The sequence below is a fragment of the Cornus florida genome, unplaced genomic scaffold (assembly GCF_030987335.1).
Source record: "Cornus florida cultivar Cherokee Brave unplaced genomic scaffold, ASM3098733v1 CherokeeBrave_3.0.0_Hap2_Chr11, whole genome shotgun sequence".
In the NCBI taxonomy this organism is placed as follows: domain Eukaryota; kingdom Viridiplantae; phylum Streptophyta; class Magnoliopsida; order Cornales; family Cornaceae; genus Cornus; species Cornus florida.
Genome location: NW_026775581.1, coordinates 114,484,740 through 114,500,881, shown reverse-complemented (window position 1 = coordinate 114,500,881; position 16,142 = coordinate 114,484,740). Strand labels below are relative to the sequence as shown.

Here is a 16,142-nt window from a genome sequence, read left to right as displayed (position 1 = left end):
ACCATATATCGTTTATTTTATTTAATATTCATATTCGTGACTTATATTATTACAATTTTTTACAAAACAAGAACCTAAGCACATCGGTGGCACAGGCTAATTCTCAATAATCAAAGCAGTTGGCTCTCATGAAACTTGCTAGTGTTTTTTTATAGCAATGATCAGAGTTGAACACCCTGATCTATACTACCACCAATCTTCACAAACAATTTATCCGTGAAGCTCACGAGGATACATGTCAATATTAAGTATATACCAGGCCCATTACCATCCGACAAATTAGTCGGAAATGTGTAAATTTTTGTTCAACTTTATGCTTCCGTGTCCAATAGGTGATTGGTCAGGATCATCTAAAAATTTCTCCAGAAATTAAGCCAACATCAGTACCAACACTTTTAGAACTATAGTACCACCAATCTTCACAAGCAAACGTCTCATAAAGCTCGTGAGGAAATATCATATGTCAATAATAACTATATATCAGACAGAAATTGAGCCTACATCATAAAGGACCTATATGCACACCCAAAACTTTTACTCCGTAGAACTCAATGTGTTACAGCTTACAATGTTTTGTTCGATCTTTTGCCACTATCATAGAATTAAGCTTAAATCAAGATGAGGTTAAGCCACATGAGAAAGAATTGGAAGCTTTCTTTTAGAGCCATTGTAAAAACATAAGCACTACTAGACATGAGAACACTCAAAATCTCCAGACTGGATTACCAGAGGAAAATAAACAAAAAATACAAAACTACATCTAGAGGACTTTGCAATGATTGTAATTAAGGCGGAAAAAATATAGTATTCAACAGCTACAGGAATCACAATTCCAGAAAATCAACCTTTCAGAAGTTGTCTGAAGTTTTTTTTCAATATTAATAACTCCAACACAATGACAATACAGATCCTCCTGACATATCAAAACTTGCATCTGAAATTTCTTTATTCATCAATTTTTGCTCAAAAATTTCTACCTATAATTGTAATCACAATTTGATCGAGAAACAATGTTTTGCAAAAGCAATATTATGCATAATAAAATTTATAATCATCCATTTGATGCAACAATATCTTCAAGGATCAAAAGAACAGAACAGTTTCCATTTTCTCCTCCTTTTTTTAAAAAGAAATACTTTGGATGGTGACAACCTTCAAGTTCAATATCAAGCAGAGTATACCAGTCTACTAGGCCTTCATCCTTGAAGGCTCCCCCACAGAACTCTCCATTCTTGTGTACCATTCACCAATGCGGGTGTGCTCCACCATATCTTTGCCGGATCGCAGATAACGGATAGGTCTTAACACCCCAAAAACAGCAAGGTCAGCTAAGTTAGGCTTAGAGCCCCCTGAAGCAATGGACAACAAGGGAAAGTCAGAAATTTGGTCACAACAGCAAAATGACTAGAAGAGTTGTCACACAGCTGCAGTCCTAGGATGTGTGGGCTTATGCCTTAGTAGTTACAACTCTACTCAAGTAAGGTCGTATTCTTGAACACAGCAAAAGCCAACTAAACTCATCAAAACACAAGTTTCACAAATTAAAGCTACCTTTTGCATAATATACCAGCAAAGATTGAGCAAAGTCATGTTCTTGAGGCTCATAAACCAAAAGCCAAGTTAGATCATCAAACAAAGCAAGTTCATAAACCAAAAGCCAAGTTAAGTCATCAAACAAAAGTTTCGCTACTTAATGCTTTGTTCGGTAGGGAGGGAGAGAAGAAAGGATAAATGAGACATCCCTAGAGAAGAGATTATGTTATTCCCTCTTTTTGTTCGGTTGGATGGAAGAGGAGAAGAAATTGACAATTTACTTTGATCGGTAAGATAAAAGGAAAGATAGATATTTAAGTTGTTTTTACCATTAAACACATCACTTACCTTATTTATGGGATTCATTAAATATTTATATAGGATGATGCAAAAATTTAAAACTTCTATAATAGGTCCACTCGTCTTCTCTCCTATCTTACGCCCATATTGGGACGGATGAAAATTTGTAAAAGAGGAAGGATGACTCATCCATCTTATTATCCTTTCTTTCCTTATATCATCTCTACCGAACGAAGGAAGTTTGTTCCTTCCTTCTTATTTTCCTTCCACCCCTCTTTCTTCCTTCCTTCCTTCCTTCCTACCGAACGTAACATAAAGCTCCCCTTTGCATGACACACAAGCCAAGATTGAAGTACTTTTCACAAACCCTAAAGTTTTTTCACACCTCTTTCTCTCCGTGCTGGAAATCCTTGTCCTAATCTGTACATAGCTGTAAACACACGTTGTTGATCTTCACCGTCAACTATTGATAGGGAGTTTCCGGCAGATGTGGTGCTTGGTGATGAGAGTGCTAAGGGAAGCTTGATTCCCCACGTCGCACAGGCTTCAAAGGTTGCAACGTTATTGAGCAGCGGTCCAAACCAGATCATGGTGGATATTTTCACACAGAGATCCCTTAGTTTATTTCTCTCATGTCCCAAATTACAGAAGCCTGGTAAATTGTTTGAACACCATCAAAGTGGTCATGTTGGTGTGAGGGCTCCGATTGTGGATAGTTAGAAGTACCAAATGTTTATCTACTGTTTAGAGAGATTTAGAGACAGGGAAGAGATAATTGCAGAGAGAGAGAGTAGATGGGCATTGAAAAGAAAATAAGAAACTAAAGGTAGCATAATAGTCTTTCTTCTTTATGTTAATTTTTCATTAAAAAAATATTAAAACAAATTAGGTCAAAATTGTAAATTTACAAGTTCAGTTAATGGCAAGTAATGGAAGCTACTGGCACGGGAGGTCAATGTTATTTTTCAAATTAAAGGGGAGGTCCCTCTAATTATGACAAACGTCAAGGAAGGTAAGTGTAATTACCCTAATATAAATTATTAAAAGATCACTACTGCTAGCTGATTTCGGAAATTTGGGGGCTCAAATCTCTGGAATATTTGTGAAGAATAACTAATTATTGAATGAAAGAAATAATTGGGTTTTGTTCTCCACAAAAATTTTACACAAAATATAGAGAACTGAACGATTTATTCAAGAATTGTCACAAAGGTTTATAATCCAATTTACAGTACAATTTAATAATAAAATCTCCCTTTTTTTTTTTCTTTTTTTTTTTTTCGGATAAGTTAATAATCAAATCTCCCTTTTAAACCCCCAAAAAATTTGCAAGACAGTTTTTCAACTGATCTTTTTCCTACTTTGACCAAGATAAAGAAATTTTGCCTATTGCGAGATAATTCACAATATCAGCAAACCAAGGCAAATTCTTATGTTGGTCTAACTGTAACTATGAGGTCACGATCACATTAAGAAGGCAAACGAAAGTTATCAAAGATAAACCTAAGTGCTGCAGTATTCCGTTCAAGTTTAATAAATTCATTTTTCCCCCCTTTAATCTTTCATTAATATCATTCATAATCTACGTACATTTTATAATGTCGTATTTCTAAACATTCAAAATTTGTATTTCATACTTATTACGTTCACCTCATGGACCAGGAAGAAGTCTAGCTTTGGTAGTTCAATAATATTTTTTTATGTGGACTTAAAATACCGTTGTGGCTCACTAAATCATTAAACAGTTTAGGGCTGTGGTGATTTGAGTGAACTGAATTCAATAAGTAAAATCATTATGATGGTTGCAGGGATTTGACAGAATTAGTTGATGCAATAGCCGAGGACAATATATAAGTTCATAGCGAACAACAAAACCATAGATGATGCAGACATTTTGCCATCAGGCCCATCACTGTGTGTGTTAGCGTGCATTGTCAGCTGTGTATGCCATACTTATGAAATATCCAAGTGGCAAGATGATATCAAGAGTACAAACCAAGAAACTCCCGCCCATTTAGTGCATCCACCCAGGTTTCTGCAGCTTCATACAAGGCTGCACGTTCATCAGTAATGTTGTATTTCTTCTTCAAGTTCTTTGAAACAAAATACATAGCTGCAGCCCCAGCATATTTCACTGTAAGTTTTTCTGTGAAGCCGAAATTACCTACAAGTCCATAAGGTAAAATGAGAATCAAGACTCATACCAAAATTTAACCAGAATTACGTCTCACAACTAACTGAAGGATAACATTATACAATATATACACAATAAAATTCACATATATGCAAGAAACACATAATACATGTACAAGGAAGGCGACAATGAGTAATATTCTCCAAGATAGTGTGAATTGCATATCAAGACATTACAGAAGGTGCACCAAATACAGATTTCAACAGATGAAATGATACACGATAAATGTTTCTTGCTTCTCCAGAGTCAAAGTTGTAAGAAGAAGCTCAAAACTTGAATCTCAAGACATTACTTATAGTGTCAGATACTGAAATCAACAAAATGAAAAAGGCAAAAGGAAAATTAACAAATGTCTCCCGTGTCTTGCTCTATCTTGATTAAGAGAAGAAACTCACTGAAAATAACTCTTAAAATACATGTTTATATATAAATCCACATGAACTCTAAAACCTTGGAACTATATCTCTGTAGTGGCTTGGTGATAAGATTTACACAAATGCTTATCATATACAAGTATAAGATTCACATATATCTTACCGTTGCTGGTGATATAATCAAAGGATTCCAGGGCCTCAGAAGTATTTCGGTAGATGTTTGGTGATAACATATGCACCAAATGATTATCAACCCACCTGTATCACGAAAACATAAATCATAAACCAATGAATGTTTCAGAAACTCGATTCCAGTAAAATATTACAGCAGTCTTAATAGCAATGATAACATAAAACATAATAGAGTAAATGATATTAATAAATGGCCATAAAAATTCCTGACAGAGTTAGAATCTAAGCATATGCTATTGCCCCACAATACTCTGAGATTCTGACTATTTATTTCTCAAATCCTAGCCTAATCAAAATCTCATCTATTTTTACCTCATCGTTACCATCCCTGCCTTAATCCTATATGAATAGGGTTGGCCACATGAATTCTCTTTTTCCATTATTTTCTATTACAAGCCATCTCTCCTATAATATTTAACTTTCTCATGTTAATTTCAGCCACCCTCTCTCTTACCCTTTATACAAATTAATCTTCCTCTTCTTACTGGTGCATCTTTGGTATATGTTCATACCACTTAAATCTACTTTATCCTACTTTATCACTTATAGGCATCACTACGAATTTCTCCCTCACACTTCCTACCATCCATCTTAACATCCAATTCGCTGTTCTTGTTTCCCATTTTAAAACCCAACACACTTCTCAAAATCTCATGTACTTGTTAGGCCAAATACCTTATTTCTCCTTTTTAGATTATAAATCTACAGGTGGTTCCATAAATTCAACCTTCCTATAATCAATTGCAGATACCCGTACCAATAACAAGACGTACATCACAGAAACGTTTTTGTATGCATGTATTTGAATATTAATTTATTTTACTGTCAATGATACGATGCAGTTTCACTACAACAGTCCTAGTTAATAACTGTAAAAATATTGAATTTGCCAAATGAATACCGGTAACATGTAGCATCATTTCTTCATAAAGCATTTGTCTTATCTAGTTCTTACATATAAAATCACATATCAATAAAATTTAACTGTGTTGCCAATAAAAATTATTTAATCATATTGATAAAGTTGAAATAGGGGTTATTACCAACGGGCAGTGGCCTAGCGGTATTAGCCTCTTACTTCTCAAAGGAAGGTCAGGGGTTCAAGTCTCAGTAGAGACGTGTGTGATTACCAACTAGGGAAAAAAAAAAATTAGGGGTTATTACCTGGTGCAGTAGTAAAAACTTAACCATTCTGTGTAAAATTATGCTAAAGCTGAGGCCTGTCTCCAGTTTTCCTCTTCCAGCACCCAGCATAGATGGGATATAAACTGGTAATGCATCTTTTATTGATAAAGTTGAAATCATTTTTGCTCTTTAAAGTATAATACTCTTCCCAAATTTTAAAAATCTTTTACCAACTACCTACAGCTCACTACTTAAACCTTTTTAAGATTGTTATTCATCTAGCAACATGAAAAACCAAACTAACTTTCGATGCCAAGGTCCAACTTAATTTTCTAAAGAAAAAAAATGGTCCAACTGCAGCAATCTAAAATCCATTGGAGTATTGAACGGTTAGCAGCTAACATGTGGGAGAATATGCAAACTGAACTACAAAAAGTTTAAGCCACAGATACCGAACTGGAATAAATAGAGAGAGAGAGAGAGAGAGAGAGAAATCAATTGATCAAGGTACGATCCGGTCCCAGCATGCTAAACTATCAAGGTAAAAGAAATTCTGCACCCCTCTCAGATTTCTAAGTAATCATTTGTTGTGAAATAGATCAACTGCTAAGAAGAATGATCTTTTGGTAAAATATCAGAGTCTGAAAATTGAACATTAGGTACAAAGGAAATTAAAAAAACATACTGGCGCCACTTTTTCTCTTCATTATCATCTGGGACTGAATCAATAGATTTCTGAGGATGAATCCTGCCGCCCAACTTATCAATAATAGCTGCAAAAAGTCGACATGCTAATTTAGTTAATTGCAATGATCTTACTGACTGAGAAAAAAATCATATCCTGCTTGACATCATGCAGCATCTTAGAATTACTATTATAATATAGAAAAAGAAAAACAATTTAATTAGAATGGTGATTGTAAGAACCTGATGAATCGACCAGCTGCTCACCATCAACCATCAATATTGGCACCTTCTTGTAATCAGACCATTTGATTTCCTTTTTACTAATTGGGTTGACCTCCACAACTTTGTACGGTATATCATAATAGTCCAAAAATGCTGAGATGGCAAGAAAAGACTACTTAACAAAAACAGCATAAAAAGTGAAGTAGCAATAGCATAATAATGATCTATTAAACTTGCCCATGAATCAATCTCTTGTGCCAAATTATTTTACCCAGATTATATCAATAATATCAAGATATCAAACCGAATGAGATAAAAATACATAAAAAATAAAGAAGAACTAACAAAATTAACAAGTTATACAACCAAATGCTCATCACTATTTCAATTACATAAATGTATTCAATCCAACAAAGGAGACGGGACATTACCCTATGCTTCACCACAAAATCCATCAAGATCAACAGATCTTTACGTAGATGTTGTTGTTAAATATTTTATTATGAACAACTTTAAGTTGAGACAAAAAAGCCTAAGTCTTTGTTGGCTTGCTGGAGAAACCAGTCAATATGAATTTTATAAACTGCGCTTTTTTATTGGCTTCGAAGACAATTTCAAGTTGCAGCATTTTTTTGCCCATATGCAAGAAAAGAAGGTACAACTTCATCTAGCATGGATTTATGTTTGGACCATTTGAATGTGTGATGGCAAGCAAGCAAGTTAGTTGCATAACTTGTTGAAATATCCTTAGTTTTTCCCCTTTTGGTAACAGAAGGTGCCACCCCTGAGGAAGGACTAATCCTTTCGGTTACTCGCAATCACCCTAAGACACTGGAATTGAAAAAACTTAGGGTTCCCATGAGTTGAACACAATTATCGAGTGCAAATGTGTGTTTAAGTGTCAGTTAGATCTCAGATCTTAGGATACGAAGAAATGTGTCCAACAAATTGGCTATCAGTACAAGGAAACATTCTCTGCATGTGCAATACATGCTACACATATTCTTATGAATGATGTGATTGTTGAATTTAACTCAAATAGAACGTGGTGAAAAAATGAGGTTTCCTTCAATCTCACAATTTGGAAACTTTTTCTTCTTCTTCCATTATAGCATTTGGGGATTCATAGTGTCCGATATGGGTACACGTGTTGGACACATATCTCATACTCATATTTTCATTCTTGTCAACACGGGTATGCAAAGGAAAGAAACAGTCCATGTGAAACATAATCTAACTTAGCTACCCCCTGGCTTGTTGACAAATCTAAATGTTGAGCAAACCAACTGCAAATATATCATAATAAAAGATAATACATTCAAAAATAAATCAATAGCCGTCATCTTTAGGTGATTTGGTGGCACAAACTTGGATTGCCAAGCTTGAGTACATGGGTTCAATTCTATTTATCCAAAAAAAAAAAAATTACACGGGTTCAACTCCAATTTATGCAAATAATGCCGAATGATTGGTCTCCCCCAGCACTCTCAATCATTGTGGAACATATTGGGTAATATATATATTTTTAATCACTTATCAAAATATATATATATATATATATATATTTTTAATCTAACCCAATAACCATAATAGCAATTATCCGTTTGGCATTGCTGTTGGAGAGACTTAAAGTGCTTTTAATTTCAAAATTCTCTTTTAGATGTGTTTGGTAAAAAAAAGAAAAAAACTTTTTTTAGTTGTAGATATAGTAGCGCTTTTAGTTGAAATTAGAAATTGACACTTTTTGCAAGTGGAAGTAAAAAAATATATAGAAAGAGTCTATTTCTGAAAAAAGAGTATTTATAAAATCTGTTTTCCATACTACATTACCAAAAACACTATTTGATCTTCCAGAGACAACACCTTTTTGACAACTCTGCATAAAAAAGTGCTTATTGTATTATAAAGCAAAACCAAAAGGGCCCCAACCCATTATTTTGAAAGTCACATTGATAGTAGCTTGGATCCATATTCAAGACTATTTTATACGAGCGAAGGGAACTATTATTTGGTGGGTTTGAAGAAAAACTAAGAATTTATAGTCCAATGTATTTTCTTTATCTTCACTCTATCACTTATATACAAAACTTCATGCATTAAGTTCATTAGATAAGAAGTTTATTTATTGATTTCTTTACCTCGCTCAAAAACCTATAATTTTCATTTCAGCCCATTTTCCAACAAGAATTGGAAAAGTGAGCCCCCCACCCCCTCTTCCAAACCAAATATAAAAAATCCAACACGCAAGTATCAGGTATCTCAGTACAAATTTTGATTTGGTCAATTTATATATATAAATATATATATATATATATATATATATAAATATATATATATATATATATATGTTCAACATATTGAATTTTAAACCATAGTTTTATTATCCTTTCCAATAGAAGGACATCCAACTATCCTCTATTCATATATTAACACCATCAACATTGTTGTGTATATGTTCACTAGATAGTCTAGACTCTTATTGCAATTATTATCCTAATGATACCAATGCATTGGCTTGAGCAGTATTTCCTCCACCTCCCTTAAAAGGGAAGGTTGATGGCTCAAGCCCCAGTGGGCCATGTGCATGTGAGCATACTTGCTTATCGATACACACACACACCCGCACACATATTATCCTAATGATAACCTAAAACATAAAACTGAAATGTTCCGTCCCAAATGTAAATAATGTAAAACTTGCTTAATTGTATCAACCTGAACCATTAGTCAGGCATTCTTCTCTTGTTTCCCTCAAATTTGTGGAGTATGCTACACATCCACAGATACATGTGCATATCCAACTACATGGGCAAAACTCAAGTCAAAATTCAATCCATAATAGGTTCAAATGTTGACAAATTCTTATTAGGTCTAGCAATGGGTTAGTAAAGTCAAGTTTAAATCAGATTAAAAATTCAAACCTAGTCCAACACATTTGTTGTTGGGCCAAAGTTCAACTTCCAACATCTTTATCTTTGAAATCAAATGATAAAAACAAAATTTATTATAAAGTAGTATTTCAAAATTGATAATCAATTATAGAAACTAATTTAGCTGAGTTTGGGTGGGCATTTTAGGAGCCAAACACAAAAGCAAACCCTATTGGCAACCGAATCAGGCAGACAATTCCCCACATCAACTTGGATCCAAAAAGTATACCCGACCTATTTGGTTTCTAATAGATGATAGAAATTTTAAAAATAGATGTTCCTTTCTTTATCCTGGTCTTATCAATGTATCAATGTTGCATCAGACAGTTTTTTTTTAACCAATGGATTCAAATAGACCTGGATTTGGCCAAGAAAATTCATCTGTTAAATTGCTCATTTTCCTTTCATGGAAATCAAACAATGCATCCAAGCTAGAGTGCATATCTACTACCTCTGACAAATCTATCTATCTATCTATCTATCAATATATATATATATAAACAGTAAAACAATTAAAATTAATCATTGCTCCTAATTAAAATAAACAGATATAACATTTAACTTAATTTGAAAGTAATAAAAGCATCCATTCAAATACTTGCACAATTCTTATGTTACAACTGTCTCACTAATCAACTGAAACAATGTTAATCACTTAATGAAGTTGACTGTAAAAGGCACACGTTTATACAATTCTCCTTTTAAAAAAAAAAAAAAGAAAGAAAAGAAAAATATATATAAAGGAAAAAAAAAAAAAAGGCTAAGACATATCATTAAAAAAAACCAAAAACTACATTTTATAGAATTCAACAAGAGCATCATTTCTTTTTCAGTAATAAAAATTTAATTATCCTTTTGAACGCTTTCTGATACATCTTTACCTCAAAAAAATTACCTTTAACCTTGTTACAGAAAGGGCAAGCTTCATACTGATAGAGAACAACTTCCTTGGGGATGAGCTCTGGGGAGGGAGGCTCTTTGGCGTACGCCTCCTGGAAGAATGAGGTGGCTCCAGCGAGGGAGACAAGAGCTCCGGCGAGTCCGAGAGACGCGTGTTTGGCCGAGCTGCCGGTCTTCGAGAACCACTGCCTCCGGGAGGAAGAAGAGGCGGTTCCGTACAACGCCGCCTGGATGAGCCTGTGTTGGACGGCCGCACAACCGTCGTGCCATGGGAGGAGAGCTCGGGAAAAAGCGGAGGAAGCGAGAGTCGAAGCTCTTCTCATGGTATGATATTAAATAAATGAGAGAATTGTTCAGATCTCTGTTTCTCTCTCTAAATGCCGTGCCGTGCTGCTGGAATTACCTCGAGCTTGGAAGGGTTTATGTCGATTAAGAAAACTATACACACCGAACCGGAGGGTTTTAGGGCCTGACTTTTAGTCTTCCTTGGCTCGGCTAAATGTTGACCCAACCCTTTCAAAGGCATGCCACTTTTTCTATAGACACATTCGTAAATGTTGACCCAACCCTTCAAGGCATGCCACTTTTATGCTCTGCCTTGGTCACCTTTTAGAATTAACACTAAATCAAATTTAATTTAAAATTCAAGTTTTTTTTTTTTTTTTTTCCTCAATTTTAATTTTAAGATACTAATTTTATACAAACATTAATATTATTGATTTTTACGCTACAAAATATTTTAAAAATCCTTGAATTTGATAGTAATTGTGTACACAGAAAGATGTAAATACTTGTTAAAAGAAATTGTATATTTATAACGTCTTTCTTTATGAAAAGTCCCAATTAGCACATTTATTAATATTAATATTATTATTTTATTTTATTTGGCAATGTGGAACCTTCCCGAGCACAAGATTGGTGATTGATATTGACAGATAAAGGTACAAGGGGAATCAGTTCCCTCTAGTGGCTCATCTGGCTCCAAGTCTCCAGGTGGGTCATCGTGCGTTTGTGTTTGTGCTCTTTGTACAAACAAAAATATCTTGTCAAGTCACCCATTTCATAGCAAAAAGAATAGAAAGAAAATAATCCGTTTGGTTCCTTTGTAACCCAACCTTAGCCCTCATTTCGATATGAAAAATTGAACTAAAAGATTATGTAGTGATAATAATGGAGACTATTTTGACAGTAAGAAAAATCGAATTATAAAATATACATGAGGGCATAAGTAATTTTGCAGGAGAAAGTGGTACTCATATAACATGTGAACTAAATATGCTCCTTTGCTCTATCAAATTCTGCCAAATTCCTGAACATTGATTGATGCATTCTACCCATCATAAAAAGTCATTTTGTTAAAGCATTTAAGAACTCACCAAAAATCAACCATTTTCTTTAAGTTCATTGATCTCTCTTGTACACTAGAGACCTGTATATTTCAGTTTTGCCAAGCATAACAACCTGTCTATACAAGCTAACACGTCAAAACAGAACTCCACTGTATAATTTTTTGCCATGGATCATTTTTACCATATAAAGAAAACAATCAACTAAATGCCATATCAGAATAGAGAGCCATCATCTTCAAAATCAGTGGCAAAAAGTTCATGTAACTGCTCATCTGTCCACAGTGGGAGCTCGGCTTTCGGCATTGGTGGTTGTCTTTCCTTCTGAACTCCAATTATTCTCTGACTATCTAGATCATTATGGTTCTCAACCAAGTTTACTACCACACTGTTGGGTTGAATGCTGCTCGATGTGTCATCTCCTTTCAGCTGTTTGCCAAAGTCATTCAAAGTCACTTGGTTATTAGCATTGACATCATTTCTGGACGTCTTTTCTATGATATTTTTGGCTACATCTTGTCTCATTGACATGGGCTCCTTCCCAACAGATACATTATGGTTTCTATTACTTCCACCATTGCAGCGGCTGCTTTCTGAAAATAGATTTTCTTTTTCCATTTGTTTATCGATTTGTGTTCTCCCTCTCAAATTAGTACATTGGCTGACCTCATCCATGACAGTTGTTTCCAGCTCCACAGAAAATGCATTCTGTGGCATCCCTGTTTGTCCCCTGCACTCTGATGATGCAGAAGGATATCAGCAACAGGATAAACCAATATATTCATTTTCAACAATGCAATATTTGAATTGAAGTGTGTCTTGTAATCTAATTGCATGAGAAGCCACACACGGGACTAGTGCATGACAATTTTTGCTTTAGAGGGATTGCCATACTAAAACTTGACTTGTCTACAATGCATGGTAATTGAGAAAAGAGATTGGTGACCCACCATTACCAGGAACACCATGTTTGACTGCCAATGCAGGATGACTTTGTTTCAAAAGAGGTCCAGTGTCCTTACAGATTACCTATGAATCAAATCACAATTTATATCAGAAACAGCAAAGTGGTTATTCAGAGCATTTCTGGAAAATGTTACAATAAACTGCTACCGCAATCACAAAATTGGACATCTGTGAATATGATTGCTTGTAGTTTCCCAATTATTTCGAGTTTTTCAGGAAAAATATTGTATTTTGCATCTTGTCCTCTCATTACTACGTGAACCAAAGGCTGGCCTGACCTGGCTGGGTCAAGTATGACCTATGCAAAACATAAAGGGTGTGGTCCAAAGAGGCAGCCAAAGGATGACAGGGTGATAGTCATCTAATTGGATATTTGGGTGGATATTGAATGGCTAGTAGGTTATCTGTGCATATGAATTACATTATGGTGGTATAAACCTACAAAGTTGATGCTTGCCAAGAACATTGTAGGCCTAGAATTCAAAAGGGAAAAAAAAATAAGACAATTTGATCTTTCTCCCCTATTGCTACTTTGAATGGCCTCTCTCATCACCTTGAATGGAGCTCCGCTGAACTTCCATCTTGAGATGAACTTTTAGATCAACAATAAACTTTTGCATAATTCAGGAGTCAACCAGCGCCAATATGAATTAAACTTAACCAAGAAATAGTGTAGCAACTCTGAAACATTGATAGCCATACTAAATTTAGCTCAAGTTAGAAGTTTCAATATTTTACAGAACTAGAACCACTGTTTGGACTTTCAATGATAATCAATTCTCTCCTATTAAGCCTAAACAAATTAATTATGCTTGCTTAGTTACCAAAATTCGACCTAAACTTGAAGTTCAACGTCTGGCAACAATTGAAGTCATATTTTTAGGTACTCTGGTCTTCACATCCATCTGCTCTAAAAGCTTGACATGTAAGAGAGGATGTAACTAAGTAATCATATGCCATTCAAGTGTGACCAAAATTCTGACCATGAGGTGTCAAACATGTCATTAAACATACTTATGAAGGTGTTGATGAGATTTAGATTTAGGACCGATTGACCCCCTCTTATACAAAGTCAAATCCAACTTATATAAAACGTAAGCTTTTAGAGAAGATGTTGATATCATGGTATATGAGAGGGATAATCAAATCATGTCATAATTTTTTCTTCTGCTAGTTTCATATTATTTTTATTCCAAAAATTAAGGAAAACATTTGAAAATTTTCTCGCCAATATTTTGCACATTGGTCTCATTTCATTTTTTTTTTATTTTTTTTGTTGCTCCAAACAGTTTCATATTGATTGAGCTCCAATTTATTCCAAGAATTAAGGCAAATATTTGAAAATTTTCTTGCCATTATTTTGCATGTTGGTGTCATTTTGTGGTTTTTTTTTCCTCTTGCTCCAGACACATAGCTTATGGCCGAGAGTGTTGATATATGATTGTTATACTGACATCATGAAATTAGTGCATTTTTTGATGAATTTATCATTTAGGCAGAGGTGTCTCTATCAAATTTTATTTGTTGCCATGATGCCATCTCATTCTCATGGAGCTTGTGCTAAAATGTACATTTATTGGTTTTAGGCCACCTTTCCCAATTATGTATTGAGATCGTATTCTTCACTAGAGCAGACTTTATTTCATGACAGTGAAGATGTAGTGGTGTTTGGGGTTTGGCATAAGATAATATCAATAAATTTCTTTTCAAGTTCAAGATGGACACTTCAATTAAAATTTCCAATCACCAACATGAGAGCATGGGGGTGTTCTCTCGACCAATGGAACTATTCAAGGGTTTAATTGATTATTGAGATGAGCCATTCATGACCTTAATTTTAAGAATCCTCCATTAATTAAGTATATATTTTCATACTTATCAAATGCTTGTATTCTTTCACATATTATTATATCGGTGAAACAAATATATATATATATATATATATATATCAACCACTAAGAAATACTGGAACAGTTTTTTCTCATAAACATGGTTATAAATCAAATGTTTAAATGCCCAAGGCAGTCTGGATTAGAATGCATTGGCATACTAGAAATCTCTAATCATAATATTGGGGAAAATATGCACCTTGACCATGTTCCCCTTTGTTATGTTGAGATAATGTGCTGCCCGTGAAGGAACAAAAACAGCAACCTGAAAGTACCATGTTATTATTAATCATCAAATTTAGGAAACAATGTCATAAACTTCAATTTGAGATCAAAATATGAACTAGAACATGTATATGGTACCAATCACAAGAAGACACCTAAAGCATTAGATTGTAATATTTTAGCAATCCGTAGAGGAATGAAAAGAGACCTTCTGTAGTATCAAAACCGAGCCAACAGATATGTCCTTTCCGAACTCACCCTCTGTAAGAACTTTGCGATGAATGCTGGCCCCAATTGTTCCCGTAGGATCCTAAAACAGAAATTTAACCAAATTAATCACAATTATAACCAAATATCCACTATAGTATTGTCCATATCATCATAGTTATACCTTCAGGGTTACTATAAGATCACCAAGACCATTTGATGTGCAGGACTTGATAACAGCAACAACCTAACAATACACCAACCATTAAAAAACACACACACTCATATGGTGCACACAAATACATATCAAATTCAGCATTTAAAGTACCTGATCAACCCTAGAAATGTCTAGGCATTTCTTGATAGAGCTCAGAGGTGTAATAGGAAGGACACCGTCTACTTTTCCCCAAAAATAAAGAAGAAAAGAAAATTAATCAACAATAGAAATTCCAAAACAATATGTATAATATTCAAAATGAAAAAGCATTGATAGTACCATCACGACGAAGAAATTCAAGAGCGCAAAGCCACGGATTGCACTTGAAATCACCATCATCCTCATTTCCCTCTTCCACCGCCCTCCTTATGTATTCCTGGGTAGGGATCGGAGGATTTTCCCCGCCGCGGTTCTGATTGTCACGGGTCTTACGGAGCATGGCGGCCTGAACAGCGCCTGCGGGTCCGGGAATGATGCGACGGGAGGTGGAGGGTGGCGGAGACGGCGGGAGGTCGAAGTGGGGGAGAGAATGTTGAGAGCCTAGGGTTTGAGATTGGGTTTTGGGAGTGGGTTGAGAGCGAGAACAGGGTTGGAGAACTGATTGAGAGTGAGAAGTGTGATTGTGATTGGTTTGATTGAGGGATTGGTTTTGACGCTTGCAAGGACGGAGGAGAGAGGGGAGGTCAGAATCGTCAATGTCCAATGCTTCCCACGGCTCCATTTCCCCTCCTTTTCAACCTCTTGAAAGCGCGGGAGTGAGCTCCCGTATATGGGATTTTGCTCATATGGAATTGGCTTCTTTTGATTAAAAAAAATTTGAAGTTACTGGGCGGTA

At 35.0% G+C, this 16,142-nt stretch overlaps 2 protein-coding genes across 2 annotated transcripts; both read right to left on the bottom strand.

Annotated features, from left to right (window-relative positions):
* Positions 1-830: 830 nt before the first annotated feature.
* LOC132284042 (uncharacterized) lies at positions 831-11,020 on the bottom strand. Its single transcript, XM_059786102.1, has 6 exons — positions 10,453-11,020; positions 6,646-6,780; positions 6,404-6,491; positions 4,565-4,659; positions 3,830-3,997; positions 831-1,349 (listed from the first exon to the last, which is right to left on the bottom strand). The coding sequence occupies exons 1-6, from the start codon at positions 10,778-10,780 to the stop codon at positions 1,189-1,191; spliced, it is 975 nt and encodes a 324-aa protein (XP_059642085.1). The 5' UTR covers positions 10,781-11,020; the 3' UTR covers positions 831-1,188.
* A 738-nt stretch (positions 11,021-11,758) lies between these two features.
* On the bottom strand, positions 11,759-16,142 carry LOC132284127 (uncharacterized). The gene is made up of 7 exons (XM_059786197.1): positions 15,587-16,142; positions 15,419-15,486; positions 15,275-15,337; positions 15,092-15,193; positions 14,858-14,923; positions 12,754-12,832; positions 11,759-12,540 (listed from the first exon to the last, which is right to left on the bottom strand). The coding sequence occupies exons 1-7, from the start codon at positions 16,026-16,028 to the stop codon at positions 12,020-12,022; spliced, it is 1,341 nt and encodes a 446-aa protein (XP_059642180.1). The 5' UTR covers positions 16,029-16,142; the 3' UTR covers positions 11,759-12,019.

Bases quoted from the DNA above. Each gene is read 5' to 3' on its own strand.
- LOC132284042 (XM_059786102.1), bottom strand. From the start codon at position 10,780: ATGAGAAGAGCTTCGACTCTCGCTTCCTCCGCTTTTTCCCGAGCTCTC. The intron at 6,781-10,452 runs GTAATTTTTTTG...TTGCCATCTCAG, and splicing joins TTTCTGTAACAAGGTTAAAG to CATTTTTGGACTATTATGAT. The intron at 6,492-6,645 runs GTTCTTACAATC...GACTTTTTGCAG, and splicing joins GCAGCTGGTCGATTCATCAG to CTATTATTGATAAGTTGGGC.
- LOC132284127 (XM_059786197.1), bottom strand. From the start codon at position 16,028: ATGGAGCCGTGGGAAGCATTGGACATTGACGATTCTGACCTCCCCTCT. The intron at 15,194-15,274 runs GTATAACTATGA...TTTCTGTTTTAG, and splicing joins ATCTTATAGTAACCCTGAAG to GATCCTACGGGAACAATTGG. The intron at 12,833-14,857 runs GTGCATATTTTC...TTTGATTCATAG, and splicing joins CAAAGGGGAACATGGTCAAG to GTAATCTGTAAGGACACTGG.